General features: G+C 49.0%; 1 protein-coding gene across 1 annotated transcript in view; it reads right to left on the bottom strand.

Moving 5' to 3' along the window:
* Positions 1 to 18,638, bottom strand: part of LOC115093337 (obscurin-like protein 1) — a 143,124-nt gene that overhangs the window by 45,768 nt on the left and 78,718 nt on the right. The window contains exon 8 of the mRNA XM_029604964.1: positions 13,396 to 13,549. Within this exon, the coding sequence (XP_029460824.1) occupies positions 13,396 to 13,549 (154 nt within the window). The remainder of the gene's footprint in view (positions 1 to 13,395; positions 13,550 to 18,638) is intronic.

Raw genomic sequence — 18,638 nt, 5'->3', positions numbered from 1 at the left:
TCATCTTTCTCAATGCTTGAGTCTTCGTCTTCATCAATGCCTGAGTTTTGTCCTGTGTCAGATGTCTTCAACCGCCTTGTCCTGTGTCCGGCCTGCTGCTTCTTGCAGCATCCCAGCAGCAGTCCAAAAGGGCTTGGAATGATCGGAGGACCATTTAGAGACCACCATTGCGTTGGTGGTCTCACGGAAGCGTGTAGGTCCGGTAGAGGGTCAGGGTCTCCAGATTTCTCCAGTCTTTCCAACAGGGATGTTTCACCGCAAGGGCACCATCCACAGATCTGGTCCCACAATGGGCAGCGCCCCTAGCGCTCCCTCCCATCGTGACTGCAACATAAACTTATTGTACATGTTCCATTCATTCCTTATTCATACTATAAAAAATAAAACACAATGTGTTTCATTACATAAAACCAATACATTTATATATTGTCAAGTTACATCATCACCAATTCTTCTTCCCTATATTAAATTCATCTCATGTGTATATATTTATGACAATGTCCCAAAAATGATTCCTGATTCACTCAAACTTCCCGTTTGGGTATCACTTTCTGTTGTGGGATCTGCTAGTGGGTTAGCAATGTGATGGGTTTTGCTATGCGGATGGGAGGAGCTAGCAGATGCAAATAGCAGTCTGATAGAATCCCTTCCCCAAAGGGGAGAAGTAGCAGTCTGTAGTGTACTGCCTCCTATGGGTCTGCTAAGGACTGGCAATATGTTATGATGTAGACTGCAGAGTTGGCAATCTGTACCAGCGGAGTACTAGAGATGTTGCTCAGCTGGACAGAAAGTAGATAGGTGAATCCTTGTGCCGATGGCAGATGACAGCGCCCCCAGGAGGGAGTCCCGAGAGGGACCACCGGCTAGGCTGGAGTATGGAGACAGACACAGATAGTTCTTTTATTAGAAAGGTAGTATAACCACCAGAGGTGGCAGTAATGAGCTGGTATGCCCGGCAGGGCAGAAGTCCCTTAGGTACTGGAACTGCGATTCCAAGGTTGGTGAGCTGCAAAGAGACTGTAGATAGTGAATAGACAGGGTATGCAGATATATATAGCCAGTACTAGGTGATAACTCACATAAGGTCTTGAGATGGCTCAGTAGCTGGAAAGGATTAGGCCCTCGAGGAGCGAGTACCTGGTTCCAGGGAAAGCTCTGAGAGAGCGGCGGTTACTCACAATAATTTGTATCTGGAATAGTTTCTAGTCAATAGAGAATCTTCAGAGTGTTCAGGAACATAGGCCCTCGAGGAGCGAGTGCCGGATCCTATCTGTAATCTGAAATAATAACTCACAATGTCCGTCTCTTACGATCGCTTCCAGGCAATAGAGAGTCTTCAGAGGGTTTAGGAACCTAGGCCTTCGAGGAGTGAGTACCAGTTCCTATCTGTAGTCTGAAATAATAACTCACAAATGTCTGTACCTGCGATAGCTTCTGGGCAAGGAGAATCTTCAGAGATTTTAGGAACATGGGCCCTCGAGGAGCGAGTACCGGTTCCTTTCTGTAGTCTGAAATAGAGAAAAAGAATGAGGCCCCTGAGGAGCGGGTACCCCTTGTAGGTCCGGACAGGCAATGTTGCAAGAGTGAAGCGGGTCTGATGGAAATCCTGCAAGCAATCCTTTGGGTGCAAAGTAGTCTTGGACAGCCGGAGCTAGTCCAATCGGAGTCCTTGCTAACTCGATCTGTTAGCAAAAGTAAAGACCTTTTATGTTGGAAGTGGATGACGTCAATACAGGAGGACGCCCCTGAGGTTCGCGCCCTTGCTGTAACATACTTCGGAGCGCGTATGCGCGCCCTACATCATCAGGAACATGGCGGATTCGCAGCATTGAGCCGGCCTGGGGACACCGGGGAGAAGTGGCATGGAGACGCCGCGGCAGCAAGCCATCCATCAGGCATGGAGGGAGTCGCCACAAGGGTAGAGATGGTGGAGCGAGGGCGAAAGCAGGCACGAACGCAATACTTTCACGATTTAATATGCTTCTACTCAAAAGCTAAAGCTTCCCCTTCTCAACATGATATATTTCAGCTTAAGCTTTCAAGCTTCCCCTTCTCAACACGAAGTATTCAAATTCTCAAGAATCCCTGCTTAAGCATCCCGTATAAGGGACCCTTGTTTTACCCCTCTGGGCTTCTTCAGGGGGACATTCTGTATAACAAGACAAATAATCCTTCAGGATATAACCCACAATAACATCTCTTCTTCACAACAATGAAAAAAATGAAACAAAAAAAAATACTATAAAAAGTCTTCTAAAAAACTTTCAAAATCACGTCAAATTCCTGACACTATTCTTGTATAGCTGCAACAAACACACAAAAAATTTAACTTGTTACAAATATAACATATCAGATATTAAACATATACAAACAAAATTGTTACTTACAAAAATACCACGCTTTCAAATTTAATTACACAAGAAGGCCATTAGCAGACATAAGAACATAAGAAATTGCCATGCTGGGTCAGACCAAGGGTCCATCAAGCCCAGCATCCTGTTTCCAACAGAGGCCAAACCAGGCCACAAGAACCTGGCAATTACCCAAACACCTAGAAGATCCCATGCTACTGATGCAATTAATAGCAGTGGCTATTCCCTAAGGGGCGGATTTTAAGAGCCCTGCTTGCCTAAATCCGCCCAAAATAGGCCTACCGGCGCGTGCAGAGCCCCGGGACTCGCGTAAGTCCCGGGGTTTTCGGAGGGGAGCGTGTCGGGGGCGGGGCCGAGCGCCGCGCCGTTTTCGGGGTGTGTCGGCAGCGTTTTGGGGGCGGGCCCAGGGGCGTGGTTATGGCCCGGGGCGGTCCGGGGGCATGGCCGCGCCCTCCGTACCTGCCCCCAGGTCGCGTCCCGGCGCGCTAGGGGCCCTCTGGCGCGCGGGGATTTACGTCTCCCTCCGGGAGGCGTAAATCCCCCGACAAAGGTAAGGGGGGGGGTTTAGACAGGGCCGAGGGGGTGGGTTAGGTAGAGGAAGGGAGGGGAAGGTGAGGGGAGGGCGTTAGAGGATTCCCTCCAAGGCCGCTCCGATTTCGGAGCGGCCTTGGAGGGAACGGGGGTAGGCTGCGCGGCTCGGCGCGCACCGGCTATACGTAATCGATAGCCTTGCGCGCGCCGATCCAGGATTTTAGCGGATACGCGCGACTACGCGCGTATCCGCTAAAATCCCGCGTACTTTTGCTTGCGCCTGGAGCGCAAGCAAAAGTACACGAACGCGCCGTGTTTGAAAATCTACCCCAAAGTAAACTTGATTAATAGCAGGTAATGGACTTCTCCTCTAAGAACTTATCCAATCCTTTTTTAAACCCAGCTACACTAACTGCACTAACCACATCCTCTGGCAACAAATTCCAGAGTTTAATTGTGCGTTGAGTGAAAAAGAATTTTCTCCGATTAGTTTTAAATGTGCCCCTTGCTAACTTCATGGAGTGCCCCCTAGTCTTTCTATTATTCGAAAGTGTAAATAACCGAGTCACATCTACCCGTTCTAGACCTTTCATGATTTCAAAGATCTCTATCATATCCCCCCTCAGCTATCACTTCTCCATCCTCTTAATCGATTTGGTCGTCCTTCTCTGTAGTTTCTCCAGTGCAACTATATTTTTTTTTGCGTTGACCAGAACTGTACACAGTATTCAAGTACTGTACACAGTACTTTGCTTTTCTATGGGGGGGGGAGAACGCCACCAGAGTCCATGGTGTTCTATCATTTACTTGCATTATGCCTCACATTTTATTCAAATATCAACCAATTGTATTGTACCAATGTCAACCAATGATATCACTCAAAAATGTACAATACCTCCTCTTTGCATATGTCACTCCTTGTACCCGTATTGTTCAAATATCAGCCAATCATATTGTTCAAATATCAGCCGATCCTGTTGCTCAAAAATGTACCCTCCAACTCTATACAATCACACAAATGCTGACCATTCTATATCGCTATTAAATCCATAAGGGGACATAGTTCACCAATTAAAAATAAAATGTTCACATTGTACAATTTCTGAGAAATATTTCCCCCCCCCCCCCGGTGTAAATTTTAACTATTTAATCACAAAAAATCTTATATCATCAATTGTGTGTGAATTAGGGATGTGAATCGTTTTTTAACGATTAAAATTATCGTCCGATAATTTTAATATCGTCTTAAATCGTTATAGAACACAATACAATAAAAATTCTAACGATTTATCGTTAAAAATCGTTAAATCGTGTAAGTGCGCACTAACGGGAGTTAGTGCACACTAACTCCCAGTTAGTGCGCACTAACTGAAAATGATACAAATTGACACTTTCCAGGTCAGTAAAAGTCAGTTAGGAATGAATATGTGTTCCTATTGGCTGGCTGCCCTCTTATCTATTGATGTTACCAAGGTTCCAACTGAGGTGATGGTTGGGGGGATGGGAAATGGAAACTGTTGGTAGTTGACAAAAAAAGTAACGTGATCAGTCAATATGACTAGAACCTGTGCCCTATTCCTGATACCAGGGGTGTTGTGATCTTCCTGCACTCAGTGCCCTATCCCTGATACCAGTCTGAGACAGCTCCCTCCCTGCATTACTAGTGAGAGGCTGGCTTCACAGACAGGGGGGAGCTGCCTGACCCTCACTCCTGACTTCCCCCATGTCCCAGCTAGTGAATGGTGTGTGGGTGAGGGGGGGGGGGGAGGATGGTGAAGTCTGAGACAGCTCCCTCCCTGCATTACTAGTGAGAGGCTGGCTTCACAGACAGGGGGGAGCTGCCTGACCCTCACTCCTGACTTCCCCCATGTCCCAGCTAGTGAATGGTGTGTGGATGAGGGGGGTGGGGGAGGATGGTGAAGTCTGAGACAGCTCCCTCCCTGCATTACTAGTGAGAGGCTGGCTTCACAGACAGGGGGGAGCTGCCTGACCCTCACTCCTGACTTCCCCCATGTCCCAGCTAGTGAATGGTGTGTGGGTGAGGGGGGGGGGGAGGATGGTGAAGTCTGAGACAGCTCCCTCCCTGCATTACTAGTGAGAGGCTGGCTTCACAGACAGGGGGGAGCTGCCTGACCCTCACTCCTGACTTCCCCCATGTCCCAGCTAGTGAATGGTGTGTGGGTGAGGGGGGGGGAGGAGGATGGTGAAGTCTGAGACAGCTCCCTCCCTGCATTACTAGTGAGAGGCTGGCTTCACAGACAGGGGGGAGCTGCCTGACCCTCACTCCTGACTTCCCCCATGTCCCAGCTAGTGAATGGTGTGTGGGTGAGGGGGGGGGGGGGGGAGGATGGTGAAGTCTGAGACAGCTCCCTCCCTGCATTACTAGTGAGAGGCTGGCTTCACAGACAGGGGGGAGCTGCCTGACCCTCACTCCTGACTTCCCCCATGTCCCAGCTAGTGAATGGTGTGTGGGTGAGGGGGGGGGGGAGGATGGTGAAGTCTGAGACAGCTCCCTCCCTGCATTACTAGTGAGAGGCTGGCTTCACAGACAGGGGGGAGCTGCCTGACCCTCACTCCTGACTTCCCCCATGTCCCAGCTAGTGAATGGTGTGTGGGTGAGGGGGGGGGGGGAGGATGGTGAAGTCTGAGACAGCTCCCTCCCTGCATTACTAGTGAGAGGCTGGCTTCACAGACAGGGGGGAGCTGCCTGACCCTCACTCCTGACTTCCCCCATGTCCCAGCTAGTGAATGGTGTGTGGGTGAGGGGGGGGGGAGGATGGTGAAGTCTGAGACAGCTCCCTCCCTGCATTACTAGTGAGAGGCTGGCTTCACAGACAGGGGGGAGCTGCCTGACCCTCACTCCTGACTTCCCCCATGTCCCAGCTAGTGAATGGTGTGTGGGTGAGGGGGGGGGGGGAGGATGGTGAAGTCTGAGACAGCTCCCTCCCTGCATTACTAGTGAGAGGCTGGCTTCACAGACAGGGGGGAGCTGCCTGACCCTCACTCCTGACTTCCCCCATGTCCCAGCTAGTGAATGGTGTGTGGGTGAGGGGGGGGGGGGAGGATGGTGAAGTCTGAGACAGCTCCCTCCCTGCATTACTAGTGAGAGGCTGGCTTCACAGACAGGGGGGAGCTGCCTGACCCTCACTCCTGACTTCCCCCATGTCCCAGCTAGTGAATGGTGTGTGGGTTAGGGGGGGGGGAGGATGGTGAAGTCTGAGACAGCTCCCTCCCTGCATTACTAGTGAGAGGCTGGCTTCACAGACAGGGGGGAGCTGCCTGACCCTCACTCCTGACTTCCCCCATGTCCCAGCTAGTGAATGGTGTGTGGGTGAGGGGGGGGGGGGAGGATGGTGAAGTCTGAGACAGCTCCCTCCCTGCATTACTAGTGAGAGGCTGGCTTCACAGACAGGGGGGAGCTGCCTGACCCTCACTCCTGACTTCCCCCATGTCCCAGCCAGTGAATGGTGTGTGGGTGAAAGGGGGGGGGGGGGGAGGATGGTGAAGTCTGAGACAGCTCCCTCCCTGCATTACTAGTGAGAGGCTGGCTTCACAGACAGGGGGGAGCTGCCTGACCCTCACTCCTGACTTCCCCCATGTCCCAGCTAGTGAATGGTGTGTGGGTGAGGGGGGGAGGAGGATGGTGAAGTCTGAGACAGCTCCCTCCCTGCATTACTAGTGAGAGGCTGGCTTCACAGACAGGGGGGAGCTGCCTGACCCTCACTCCTGACTTCCCCCATGTCCCAGCTAGTGAATGGTGTGTGGGTGAGGGGGGGGGGAGGATGGTGAAGTCTGAGACAGCTCCCTCCCTGCATTACTAGTGAGAGGCTGGCTTCACAGACAGGGGGGAGCTGCCTGACCCTCACTCCTGACTTCCCCCATGTCCCAGCTAGTGAATGGTGTGTGGGTGAGGGGGGGGGGGGGGGAGGATGGTGAAGTCTGAGACAGCTCCCTCCCTGCATTACTAGTGAGAGGCTGGCTTCACAGACAGGGGGGAGCTGCCTGACCCTCACTCCTGACTTCCCCCATGTCCCAGCTAGTGAATGGTGTGTGGGTGAGGGGGGGAGGAGGATGGTGAAGTCTGAGACAGCTCCCTCCCTGCATTACTAGTGAGAGGCTGGCTTCACAGACAGGGGGGAGCTGCCTGACCCTCACTCCTGACTTCCCCCATGTCCCAGCTAGTGAATGGTGTGTGGGTGAGGGGGGGAGGAGGATGGTGAAGTCTGAGACAGCTCCCTCCCTGCATTACTAGTGAGAGGCTGGCTTCACAGACAGGGGGGAGCTGCCTGACCCTCACTCCTGACTTCCCCCATGTCCCAGCTAGTGAATGGTGTGTGGGTGAGGGGGGGGGGGGGGGGAGGATGGTGAAGTCTGAGACAGCTCCCTCCCTGCATTACTAGTGAGAGGCTGGCTTCACAGACAGGGGGGAGCTGCCTGACCCTCACTCCTGACTTCCCCCATGTCCCAGCCAGTGAATGGTGTGTGGGTGAGGGGGGGGGGGGGAGGATGGTGAAGTCTGAGACAGCTCCCTCCCTGCATTACTAGTGAGAGGCTGGCTTCACAGACAGGGGGGAGCTGCCTGACCCTCACTCCTGACTTCCCCCATGTCCCAGCTAGTGAATGGTGTGTGGGTGAGGGGGGGGGGGGAGGATGGTGAAGTCTGAGACAGCTCCCTCCCTGCATTACTAGTGAGAGGCTGGCTTCACAGACAGGGGGGAGCTGCCTGACCCTCACTCCTGACTTCCCCCATGTCCCAGCTAGTGAATGGTGTGTGGGTGAGGGGGGGGGGGGGAGGATGGTGAAGTCTGAGACAGCTCCCTCCCTGCATTACTAGTGAGAGGCTGGCTTCACAGACAGGGGGGAGCTGCCTGACCCTCACTCCTGACTTCCCCCATGTCCCAGCTAGTGAATGGTGTGTGGGTGAGGGGGGAGTGAGAGGCTGGCTTCACAGACAGGGGGGGGGGGCTGCCTGACCCTCACTCCTGACTTCCCCCATGTCCCAGCCAGTGAATGGTGTGTGGGTGAGGGGGGGGGGGGGGGGAGGAGGATGGTGAAGTCTGAGACAGCTCCCTCCCTGCATTACTAGTGAGAGGCTGGCTTCACAGACAGGGGGGAGCTGCCTGACCCTCACTCCTGACTTCCCCCATGTCCCAGCTAGTGAATGGTGTGTGGGTGAGGGGGGGGGGGGAGGATGGTGAAGGGTGAGACAGCTCCCTCCCTGCATTATTAGTGAGAGGCTGGCTTCAGAGACAGGGGGGAGCTGCCTGACCCTCACTCCTGACTTCCCCCATGTCCCAGCTAGTGAATGGTGTGTGGGTGAGGGGGGGGGGGAGGATGGTGAAGTCTGAGACAGCTCCCTCCCTGCATTACTAGTGAGAGGCTGGCTTCACAGACAGGGGGGAGCTGCCTGACCCTCACTCCTGACTTCCCCCATGTCCCAGCTAGTGAATGGTGTGTGGGTGAGGGGGGGGGGGGGAGGATGGTGAAGTCTGAGACAGCTCCCTCCCTGCATTACTAGTGAGAGGCTGGCTTCACAGACAGGGGGGAGCTGCCTGACCCTCACTCCTCCGGGATATTGTGATCTTCCTGCACACAGTGCCCTATCCCTGATACCAGGGGTGTTGTGATCTTCCTGCATGCAGTACCCTATCCCTGATACCGGGATGTGTGCAAGAAGATCACAACACCCCCGGTATCAGGAATAGGGCACTGTGTGCAGGAAGATCACAACACCCCCGGTATCAGGAATAGGGCACTGTGTGCAGGAAGATCACAACACCCCTGGTATTAGGGATAGGGCACTGTGCAGGAAGATCACAACACTCCTGGTATTAATAGGGATAGGGCACTGTGTACATGAAGATCACAACACCCTGGTGCCAGGGTTAGGGCACTGTGTGCAGGAAGATCACAACACTCCTGGTATTAATAGGGATAGGGCACTGTGTGCAGGAAGATCACAACACCCCTGGTGTCAGGGTTAGGGCACTGTGTGCAGGAAGATCACAACACTCCTGGTATTAATAGGGATAGGGCACTGTGTGCAGGAAGATCACAACACCCCTGGTGCCAGGGTTAGGGCACTGTGTGCAGGAAGATCACAACACTCCTGATATTAATAGGGATAGGGCACTGTGTGCAGGAAGATCACAACACCCCTGGTGCCAGGGTTAGGGCACTGTGTGCAGGAAGATCACAACACTCCTGGTATTAATAGGGATAGGGCACTGTGTGCAGGAAGATCACAACACCCCTGGTGCCAGGGTTAGGGCACTGTGTGCAGGAAGATCACAACACTCCTGGTATTAATAGGGATAGGGCACTGTGTGCAGGAAGATCACAACACCCCTGGTGCCAGGGTTAGGGCACTGTGTACAGGGAGATCACAACACCCCTGGTGTCAGGGTTAGGGCACAAGTTCTAGTCACATTGACTGATCACATTACTTGTTTTGTCAAGCTACCAACTGTTTCCATTTCCCATCCCCCATATACTGTCAGTGGGAACCTTGGTAACATGAATAAATAAGAGGGCAGCCAATAGGAATACATATTCATTCCTAAACTGACCTTAACTGACCTGAAAAGTGTCAAATTGTATCATTTTCAGTTAGTGCGCACTAACAATGGTTAGTGCGCACTAACTCCCAGTTAGTGCGCACTAATCGGAAAAAACGATTTTTAACGATTTTTTAACTAAAAAATCGTGCCTAACACGATTTTCTTGCCCTGCCACACGATTTCTATCGTTAAGACGATATGGAACACGATTCACATCCCTAGTGTGAATGTGATTTCCAATGGACAACAAGGGGAGCTCACACTACTTTTATGTTCGATAATCTGTTGCTTGATACTTTTATGTTCGATAATCCGTTGCTCTTAGGCCTGGATTTTCTAAGATCACAGACCTTAGAAACTCTGGCGGTAACGGGGGGCGGGCCTGCGAAAGCCGGCAGCGAATAGCGCCATCATGAAAGGGCGCGATACTGGCGGCGATAAGGAGTCTTACCTTTTGCTGTCAGTGAAGTCGTCACGGAGTGCACCTTGAGGCCGCCCTGACTCCTCCCCTTCCAGTGCGGACTCCGCCCTGATTTAGATATCGCACGCGAAAAGGGACTTTTCATGTGCGATACCTTTGGAAAATGACCCCCTTAGTTTGCTCAATATAAATATCGGAACATGAGCAAAAACTAGCATTTATGACATGATGCATGTTACATGAAGAAAGACCTGGTAATTTGCATGGATATTGCAAATATTTATGTTGAAAATGTCGAATGGCTGAAAACGTTTTCACAAACTGAACAACCTCCACATTTTACTTGTCCCTAATCGTTACCATGTTTATCATAGATGACATTACAATTCATTAATCTCGGCCTTAAATCTCGACATTTTTTAATAGAAAAAATAGGTTTATCCATAAACGTTGGCAATGATTCTAAGATTGACCAATGCTTTAATATAATCTGTTTAATCTCCGTCAAACGTGATGAATATTTACTATTACTATTTATATTTATTATTTAGCTATTAACATTGTTCTATTACCACTTGGTACCATTTCTCTCCTTCACCTCTAACTCTAAGTTCCTACTAAGTTAGCCATGTTATTTATACCCAATTGTTGGATGTAATTGTATATTTGTTTAATTGTTCAATCTGTTTGATGTAATTTTCTGTTCCTTGTTCCGTGTAAACCGAAGTGGTATGCACTAGTGCATGAACTCCGGTATATAAAAGCCTTTAAATAAATAAATAAAATAAAATAATATGGTAAAGTGCAAACTACACGAGAGATAGGTTCTTTATCAGATGTAAGTAATATATTTTGTCAGATTGCTTATAACCCACACTAAAAAGCTCTCTTGACACATCGAGCTGGGTAACCACAATTAATAAATCTGCAGGAAAGTTCCTGAGCACACTGTTTATATTCAGAAGTGGAAGAACATAACCGACAGTATCTTAAAAACCTGACTAAATGGAATGCTCTCCCTAATGCGACGTGGATGAAAGCTCTGAAAATATAAAACTGTATTCCCATTTGTTGGCTTCCGATATACCAAAGTGCTTTATAAATGACTATCCTTATGCACAACCATATCCAAAAATGATATACTGGTGTTATTTTTATGGAAAGAAAATACCAAATTATAATCCAAGCTATTAAAACATAATTCAATATGTGAGAGAATGTTAATATCCCCAGTCCAAAGAAAAAATAAATCATCAACATATCTGCGCCAAAATATAATTGGGTTTTATTTTTTATGGTATGAATGAGGTGTGAATGGAACCTGTACAATCAGTTTATTTATATTATGCTGCTTTTTCAGTGAACATTTGTAAGTAAATGTTGTTGGTTTGTATTTGTATATATATTTCCCATTTATTATGAGATAGTTAGCCAGATAAGTTTATCTGGCTACGAATAGCTAAGCTGGAGAAAGCAGAACGTCGGCATTTATGCAGATATATGCAGATATGTTACCGGATAAGTAGCTCTGGCCTGGCATGCCCTCTTCAACCCCTCACTTATCTGGCTGACTGTGGCTGCTCAGCCTGGCCAAGCATTCATGCAGTGCCACTTAACGGCTAAGGGGGTCATTTTCTATTGGTATCGCACGCGAAAAGACCCTTTTCGCGTGCGATAGCCTGATAGGGGCGGAGTTGGGGCGTCGTCGGGGCGGACGTGGCAGTGACTTCGCTGGCGGCGATAAGGTAAGACCCGTCATCACTGCTATTAGCGTGCCCGAAACCACCATCTTCCACGGTGGCGCTATTGGGTGCGAAAGCCGGCAGCGATAACACCGCGGTGGTGCAATCGCTGCCGGCTTTCGCAGGCCCGCCCCCCGTTACTGTGGAATTCAGAAAGTCGTGCGATCTTAGAAAATCCGGCCCTAAGATGGAACTTAACTGGCACTGAATATCGACCTCTCTGTGTTTATCCTAGGCCCTTCAAAACTCTGTTACTCTTTCAGTTGCCACCAAACTTCCTTGGAGGGCGTTCTACACGTTCACCTTCCTTTCTGTGAAGAAATGTTTCTCCTCAGGTTGGAGCTTCTTATCATGACTCCTGGTTCTAGAGCACCCTTTCCCTTGAAACATTATTGTGCATTATTAATACTTTTTAGATATCTGAATGTCTCTATCCTATCTCCCCCTCGGATAGATTTCCAAGTCTCGTGTCACAGGGCTTCTGATGCAGACCCTGCTCCATTTCGGCAACCCTTCTCTGGATCACTGCACTTCTGTCAATATCTTTCTGGAGGTAAGGCCTCTAGAACTGGACTCCAGATGAGATCTCACTAATGACCTGTACAACAGCCTTCTCTCTGACTTATGCACCCGAACATCTGTCCAGCTCTGACCACTGCTTGTAACACTATTTCTCTACCTCGAAATCGCTGGCTATACTGTTAGCATCTTGAAGTCTCTTTCCTGCCTTGTGGCTATCAGTGTCTCACCCTTTATTGTGTAGCATCCCCTCAGTTCTTTGTATCAAATTGCATAACACTACATTTTTTTGTATTGAAATGTAGATGCAAAACATTCGACCATTCCTCAAGCTTCCTTAAATTACCTCTCATTTTGTCTGCTCCCTCAGGTATGTCCATCTGCTAAGTGCATTACACTGAAAGAGTGAAGTAGCAGTCATTTTAGCCTGTCAGGTATTTGCACTTAACAAATTAAATCGCTATTGTCTGTGACTGACAGGGAGAGAACTGTCCTGAATTAATCAATCTCTGTGACTGACAGTGTAAAACGGCCCTGATTAACATCCCACAGCCACTATTAAAAGCTGCTTGTAGACCTTGGAAGTAGAGAAAAAAAAAGATTTATGGTTTTTAGCACTTTTTCCTAAAAAAAATTCTTTATGTATTTGCTTTGTTTGTCGGTGAACAATTCATCCCCCAAATCATTCAACCTACAGCAATTTTCCTAGCTGTGGTTTGCAGCTGGGCCTTTTATGAGAATTGATTTTAAAGAGACATAGTTCACTTTTGACTTGTATTTTTAAATTTTTTGTTGTTACTCTTTGCATTGTTATTTTTACTACTTTGTTTATTGTTTTTATGTTTTGTGTTTTTAGACTGATTTTTATTATGAATGTTACTATTTTACATCGCTTAGAGCCTTGGCACCTGGTGATCCACAAATGTGAAATAAATATAAAGATAAAGATTAAGACAACCAATTTTTCAGGACAGGTTTATGTATATAAAATAAAGTTTTACTAAAGATCCTACGGCTTGGCCAGTCCGGTGACAGTGCACTTCCATCTAGAAGGTCCACAGTTGAAATCCCTACAGTTGTCAACCTATTCATTCTGGCTTTGAGCCCTGCCTGCAGTTCTCCTAGCTTTGCCCTTTCTCCTGTTCAGGCCCTGGCTATTGTAATCATTCAGTGAGGAAGTGTGATGCAGCCTCAAGCTGCCCAAGGACCCCCCCTGAACCTGACCACCTTCTCCTCCTTCGTGGCCCTACCATAGACCTGCAGCGTGGCAGACGCCGTGCAGTCTCCAGCGTCGCACGTGTAGGTTCCGGCATCTTCCAGCCGGCAGTGGCTGAGCTGCACGATACGACGACGGCCCGTGGAGTAGATGCGGCAATGCGGACCTGGTTTCATCTCCTTTCCATCCTAAGGCATAAGAAGAAGGCAGAGAATTACATAATCTGGTGACCACACAATTCCACTATTCATTTATTTTAATTTGATAGCTTGCCTTTCTCGAAATTCTCAGGATAAGTAACAATCCAAACCTCTAAAAGCAGCATCATAATACAAAAAATGTTATGAACATGGATTTGGGTCAGGAAATTACCTCTTTCCTTTCTTAATATGTGTCTGACCCTCCCAAACGAAGAGCAATTCATCCCTCAGAATGAAATGACATTTTCTCTTTTGTGGTTTTAATTGACCACGCATTCTGCAGAGGTCATGCCTGGGGCTGTCATGACGACCATGAAAGGCTCCGCCCACAGGTGGCAGAGATCGCTGACTCAGCATTTCAGTGGCGGAAGCTTTAGACTGAAGAGAGCCACGCGTGCCCCTTAACGCGGTGCTCAATCACTACGAGGTACATTTTAAAAGGCTTTTCCCTCCCGCCCTTAAGAATTAGGCTTCAGAATTGACCGTTTGAAAATTTGTTAGAGCTGAGTGCCTAAATGTGAGTGATTACTGCTGCTAAGTTAGGGGAGGGAAAGAACATGAGGTTCTCAGCACTGGGCCCCTAACTTAGAAGCCAAAATGTAGACCCGACGAAGACAGCATTAGATCTGGAAAGTTGGTGAAAAATGTACTTTCTTAATCCAATAAAAAGGGTTCACTTGATATATTTTTTCATCTGTTGACCTTTATTTCTAGGCTTAATTTAGGGGCCTAAGTTTCAGGAGATCCATATTCAAAAGTCATTTAGATGCATAACTGAAAAGTTATCTATATAAATAGCAAAACTGTTGCGCGTCCCGGCCGCGTGGGAGCCGCGAGCGGACCTGCTGACCTCGCACTGCCCTCCACTAGCTGCGGTCTTGCCGCTGCCGCCAGTTCCCAGCGTCCCCGACGCTCACCGCAGCCCTCTCTGGCTTCCTCCATGCCACAGGCCTCACAGCGGAGCTCCTGTCGGGGGGGGGGGGGGGCTGCGCGTCTTCAGCACACCAATGACATCATGTAGCCCTAGAATAAATAGCGAGGAGCTGTCCCCAGCACCTCGCCCCTTGTCGACACCGTGGTGTACTGGTTTGCTTATCCTGTGTGGCAGCGTTTCCTAGTTCCAGCGTCTCCTTGTTCCTGTGTCCTTACTCAGGTAGTTCCTTCTTGGACTGATCTCAGGTAATGACCTCGGCTTGCCTGACCACTCTCTTCGTCTGCTGCCTAGAACTGACCACTGCCTGCCTGACCACTCTCTTTGTCTGCCGCCTGGAACTAACCCTCGCTTGCCTTGACTACGCTCGGATTGACCTTGCTATTGACCCCTGCTTTGGCTGACCACTTCTGGATGGATACTCTGGCTTTGACCCTTGCGCTTCACTCGGACACTCTCTTCTGGCCTACTGTGACTACCAGACTGACCTGCTTGGATTCCAATTGCGGCCTTCACCCAACTAGACCCGCAGGCATTGCCTGTCTCACCCGGAGAGCATTCCTGAACTGTGACCTCCCAGAGGTCTCTGGAGCTTCCAGTTCAGGTCTGGTCCATCCTCTTTGCATCAGCCACACACCCTTGCTCGTGGTGGGCACAACCCTCCGCTACCTCTCCGGAAGACCATCCGAGGCCCACCTAAGTCCAGGTGGTCTGGGTACCCAAAGGCTAAACCTGCGGAAACACTGGACTGTTATTGGCAAAGCTCCAGCTGGCCTCTGCCTCCTCGTGTGCTCCGCCTCCTGGTGGCAGGCGCTCTCTGGGTCCAACCAGAGGGCCGTACCAATCCTGCGCCAGGCTAAGGGTGCTCCTCCAGCGCAACAAAAACTGACATATTGACAGGCTTATGTGGCTAAATTCTAGCCCGCTAATGTTGGGCAGCTAGGATTTAGCTGGATAAGTTAGAAACGTTCCAGGGGCATAAATGGGAGTAGCTGAGTTAGTTGGCTAAGGGCCTGATTTAGTAAAACTTTCCTCCATCCTGTCAGGCCAATGCACTCTCGGGCGCTGAGGTCAGGATGTGCGTTTTGGACTTACGCCCGATGCACTATTGGGATCAGCGCATCCAAAACGCACGTCCAAACCAGCGCGTAGCTAATAATGCTCATCACACACAAATTCCATGTAGATGAGGCTATTAGCGATTACCGCCAGATTCAAAATATTCCTGCTCTGCCAATGTACCCACTGGAATGCGGCGAATTGTACGCCAGCCTGGGAGCTCTGCGTTGAGGCTTGCCGCAGTCAAGGGCTCTACCAAAAAAGCAAAACTCCCGTTGTATCATCGAGATAGAAAACAGGAGGAATCACAGAAAACAGCACTGGGCAAACAATAAAATCTTGGGAAAAAAAATTCCTTACGCCCAATATATATGCGCAATGTCCAGGCTCCAGAGCGTGTATATTGTGAGAGGTTTTTTGTGCTGGCAGTCGGAGAAAACGTACGCTCATATTACGTGTCCACTTTCCTAACCCGCACTAGCAGCCACATCTCCTGGGATCCGATGCGCAGGAGGCGCTAGACAGGCACGGTTTCCTCCCACCGCCTCCTTTTTACCGCGGCAGCATTTGCACTGCGCGCCCGGGAGAGGTGGGCGGGCGCCCCTTGGGTACTCAATCATGAGCGGCCATTTTTCGCACGCTGATACTGCATTGGCCCCTGGATCTGAGGGGAAAACGCTAAGGAAATGAGGCCCTAAGTCTGGGTGGGCCAACGAGCCGTCCTAAAGTTATCCGCACTGTGTGTGCATATGGACCGCTAGGAGTCTAAATTTATATGGGTTTTCAGCTGAAGACTTAGGCCCCTAAGTTTGGAGAAAATAGGTGCCTAATTTAGACCCTCAGCTTGTTTTGAATATCTGCCTCCATGGCTGGCCAAAGAAGTGGATTTATTTATTGTAAAAATATCTTGTATTCCACAATTTCCAGAAATCATTCGCCTAACACGTATCACAGAGAAAGCTAATCATAACGGAACATAAAATATCCAGAATTAAACAGCCATAAAATTTCTAATATACCCATCACAACTTAAATAAAATGTGTTATTCATATAAACTAAAAGACATAAAAACAGCAATTAAATATACAAATAGACAACAGGAAAACAAATGAACTATTTATACAATAAGGTTTTAAGCTGCTTCCTAAAAGTTTTCAATCACTTATGCTCTCTAAGTGCTGATGGCAGAGAAAACATCCTAAGTGGAGGCTGTTCACGTCTGTGACCGTACAGCAGGGACCTTAAATGAAGGCCTGAATGACGGGGAAGGGGCACACCATTCTGTTTTATTCCTCAGACTGCTTGAATATTCAGCATTTAAAAGTTTAATGCTTCATGCTAAGAGTTTAAATGTGGACTTGCATTTAACTGGAAGCCAGTGTAATTCTTGCAGAGCTGGGGTAATAAGCTCCCACCTAGATAAATCGAACAACATACATGTTGCACAAGTTTTAAAACACATAGCCACTTATTTGCGAGTCCTATGTAGATGTGGTGTATTTGGATTTTCAGAAGGCATTTGACAAAGTCCCTCATGAGAGGCTTCTAAGAAAACTAAAAAGTCATGGGATAGGAGGCGATGTCCTTTCGTGGATTACAAACTGGTTAAAAGACAGGAAACAGAGAGTAGGATTAAATGGACAATTTTCTCAGTGGAAAAGGGTAAACAGTGGAGTGCCTCAGGGATCTGTATTGGGACCGGTGCTTTTCAATATATTTATAAATGATCTGGAAAGGAATACGACGAGTGAGATAATCAAATTTGCTGATGATACAAAATTATTCAGAGGAGTTAAATCACAAGCAGACTGTGATAAATTGCAGGAAGACCTTGTGAGACTGGAAAATTGGGCATCCAAATGGCAGATGAAATTTAATGTGGATAAGTGCAAGGTGATGCATATAGGGAAAAATAACCCATGCTATAATTACACAATGTTGGGTTCTACATTAGGTGCTACCACCCAGGAAAGAGATCTAGGTGTCATAGTGGATAACACATTGAAATCGTCGGCTCAGTGAGCTGTGGCAGTCAAAAAAGCAAACAGAATGTGGGGAATTATTAGAAAGGGAATGGTGAATAAAACGGAAAATGTCATAATGCCTCTGTATCGCTCCATGGTGAGACCGCAGCTTGAATACTGTGTACAATTCTGGTCGCCGCATCTCAAAAAAGATATAATTGTGATGGAGAAGGTACAGAGTGTTGTGACTGTCGCTGCCCGATGTCTCCACTCCGCCCTCCTTACCTCTTTGGCGACTTCCTCTTTGGTTGATGGAAGTTTGGCTGCCGTGGCGTCATCTTGCCGACCTCCTCCGGTGTCCCCGGACCGGCTAGACGCTGCCTTCCACCATGTTCTCCTGAGGCCTAAGGGCGCACGTGAGGCCCCAACTCAAGTACCAGCAGTGACGCGAACCTCAGGGGCGTCCCCCTGAGATGATGTCATCCTCACCGGATACTTAGGGTCTTCGTTTTTGCTAGCTATTCGAGTTAGCAAGGGACTCCTTCCAGGTATCGCTGCGGATGGGATTCACTCTCTGCATACCTTGCTACTCTGTCTCCTCAGACTTTACCAGGAGTATCCGCTCCTCGGGGGCCTCACTCTCTCTCTTGCTTTTCAAGTCGCAGTCTGGAACCGGTACTCGCTTCTCGAGGGCCCTCGTTCCCGGACCTGCTACTGAATACAACTTCTGCCAGGAAGTCACCGCTGCCTACAACACCAGTGAGTTACCATCTCTCTCTCAGAGCTTTCCCTGGAACCAGGTACTCGCTCCTCGAGGGCTTAATGCATACCAACTCCTGGGCTGCCTCAAGAGATTATTGTGTGAGTGTTACCATCAAGGTTCTGTTCCTGAACTCTGCATCCCCTGCCTACTCACTATCTTCAGTTTCTCTACAGCTCAGCCATCCTGGGATCGCTGTTCCAGTGCCTGAGGGACTACAGCCCAGCCGGGCTCTTCCAGCTCACTACTGCCACCTCTGGTAGTTCACTATACTGTTTAATAAAAGAACTAGTGTGTGTCCCTCTCGGGATCTTCCCCCGTGGGCATGGTCATCTGCCACCGGTCCAAGGATCCACCCACAA

This window comes from Rhinatrema bivittatum, chromosome 6 (assembly GCF_901001135.1).
Source record: "Rhinatrema bivittatum chromosome 6, aRhiBiv1.1, whole genome shotgun sequence".
Classification (NCBI taxonomy): domain Eukaryota; kingdom Metazoa; phylum Chordata; class Amphibia; order Gymnophiona; family Rhinatrematidae; genus Rhinatrema; species Rhinatrema bivittatum.
Note: the sequence above shows the minus strand (reverse complement) of the source record. Positions and strands in the feature narration are given on the sequence as shown.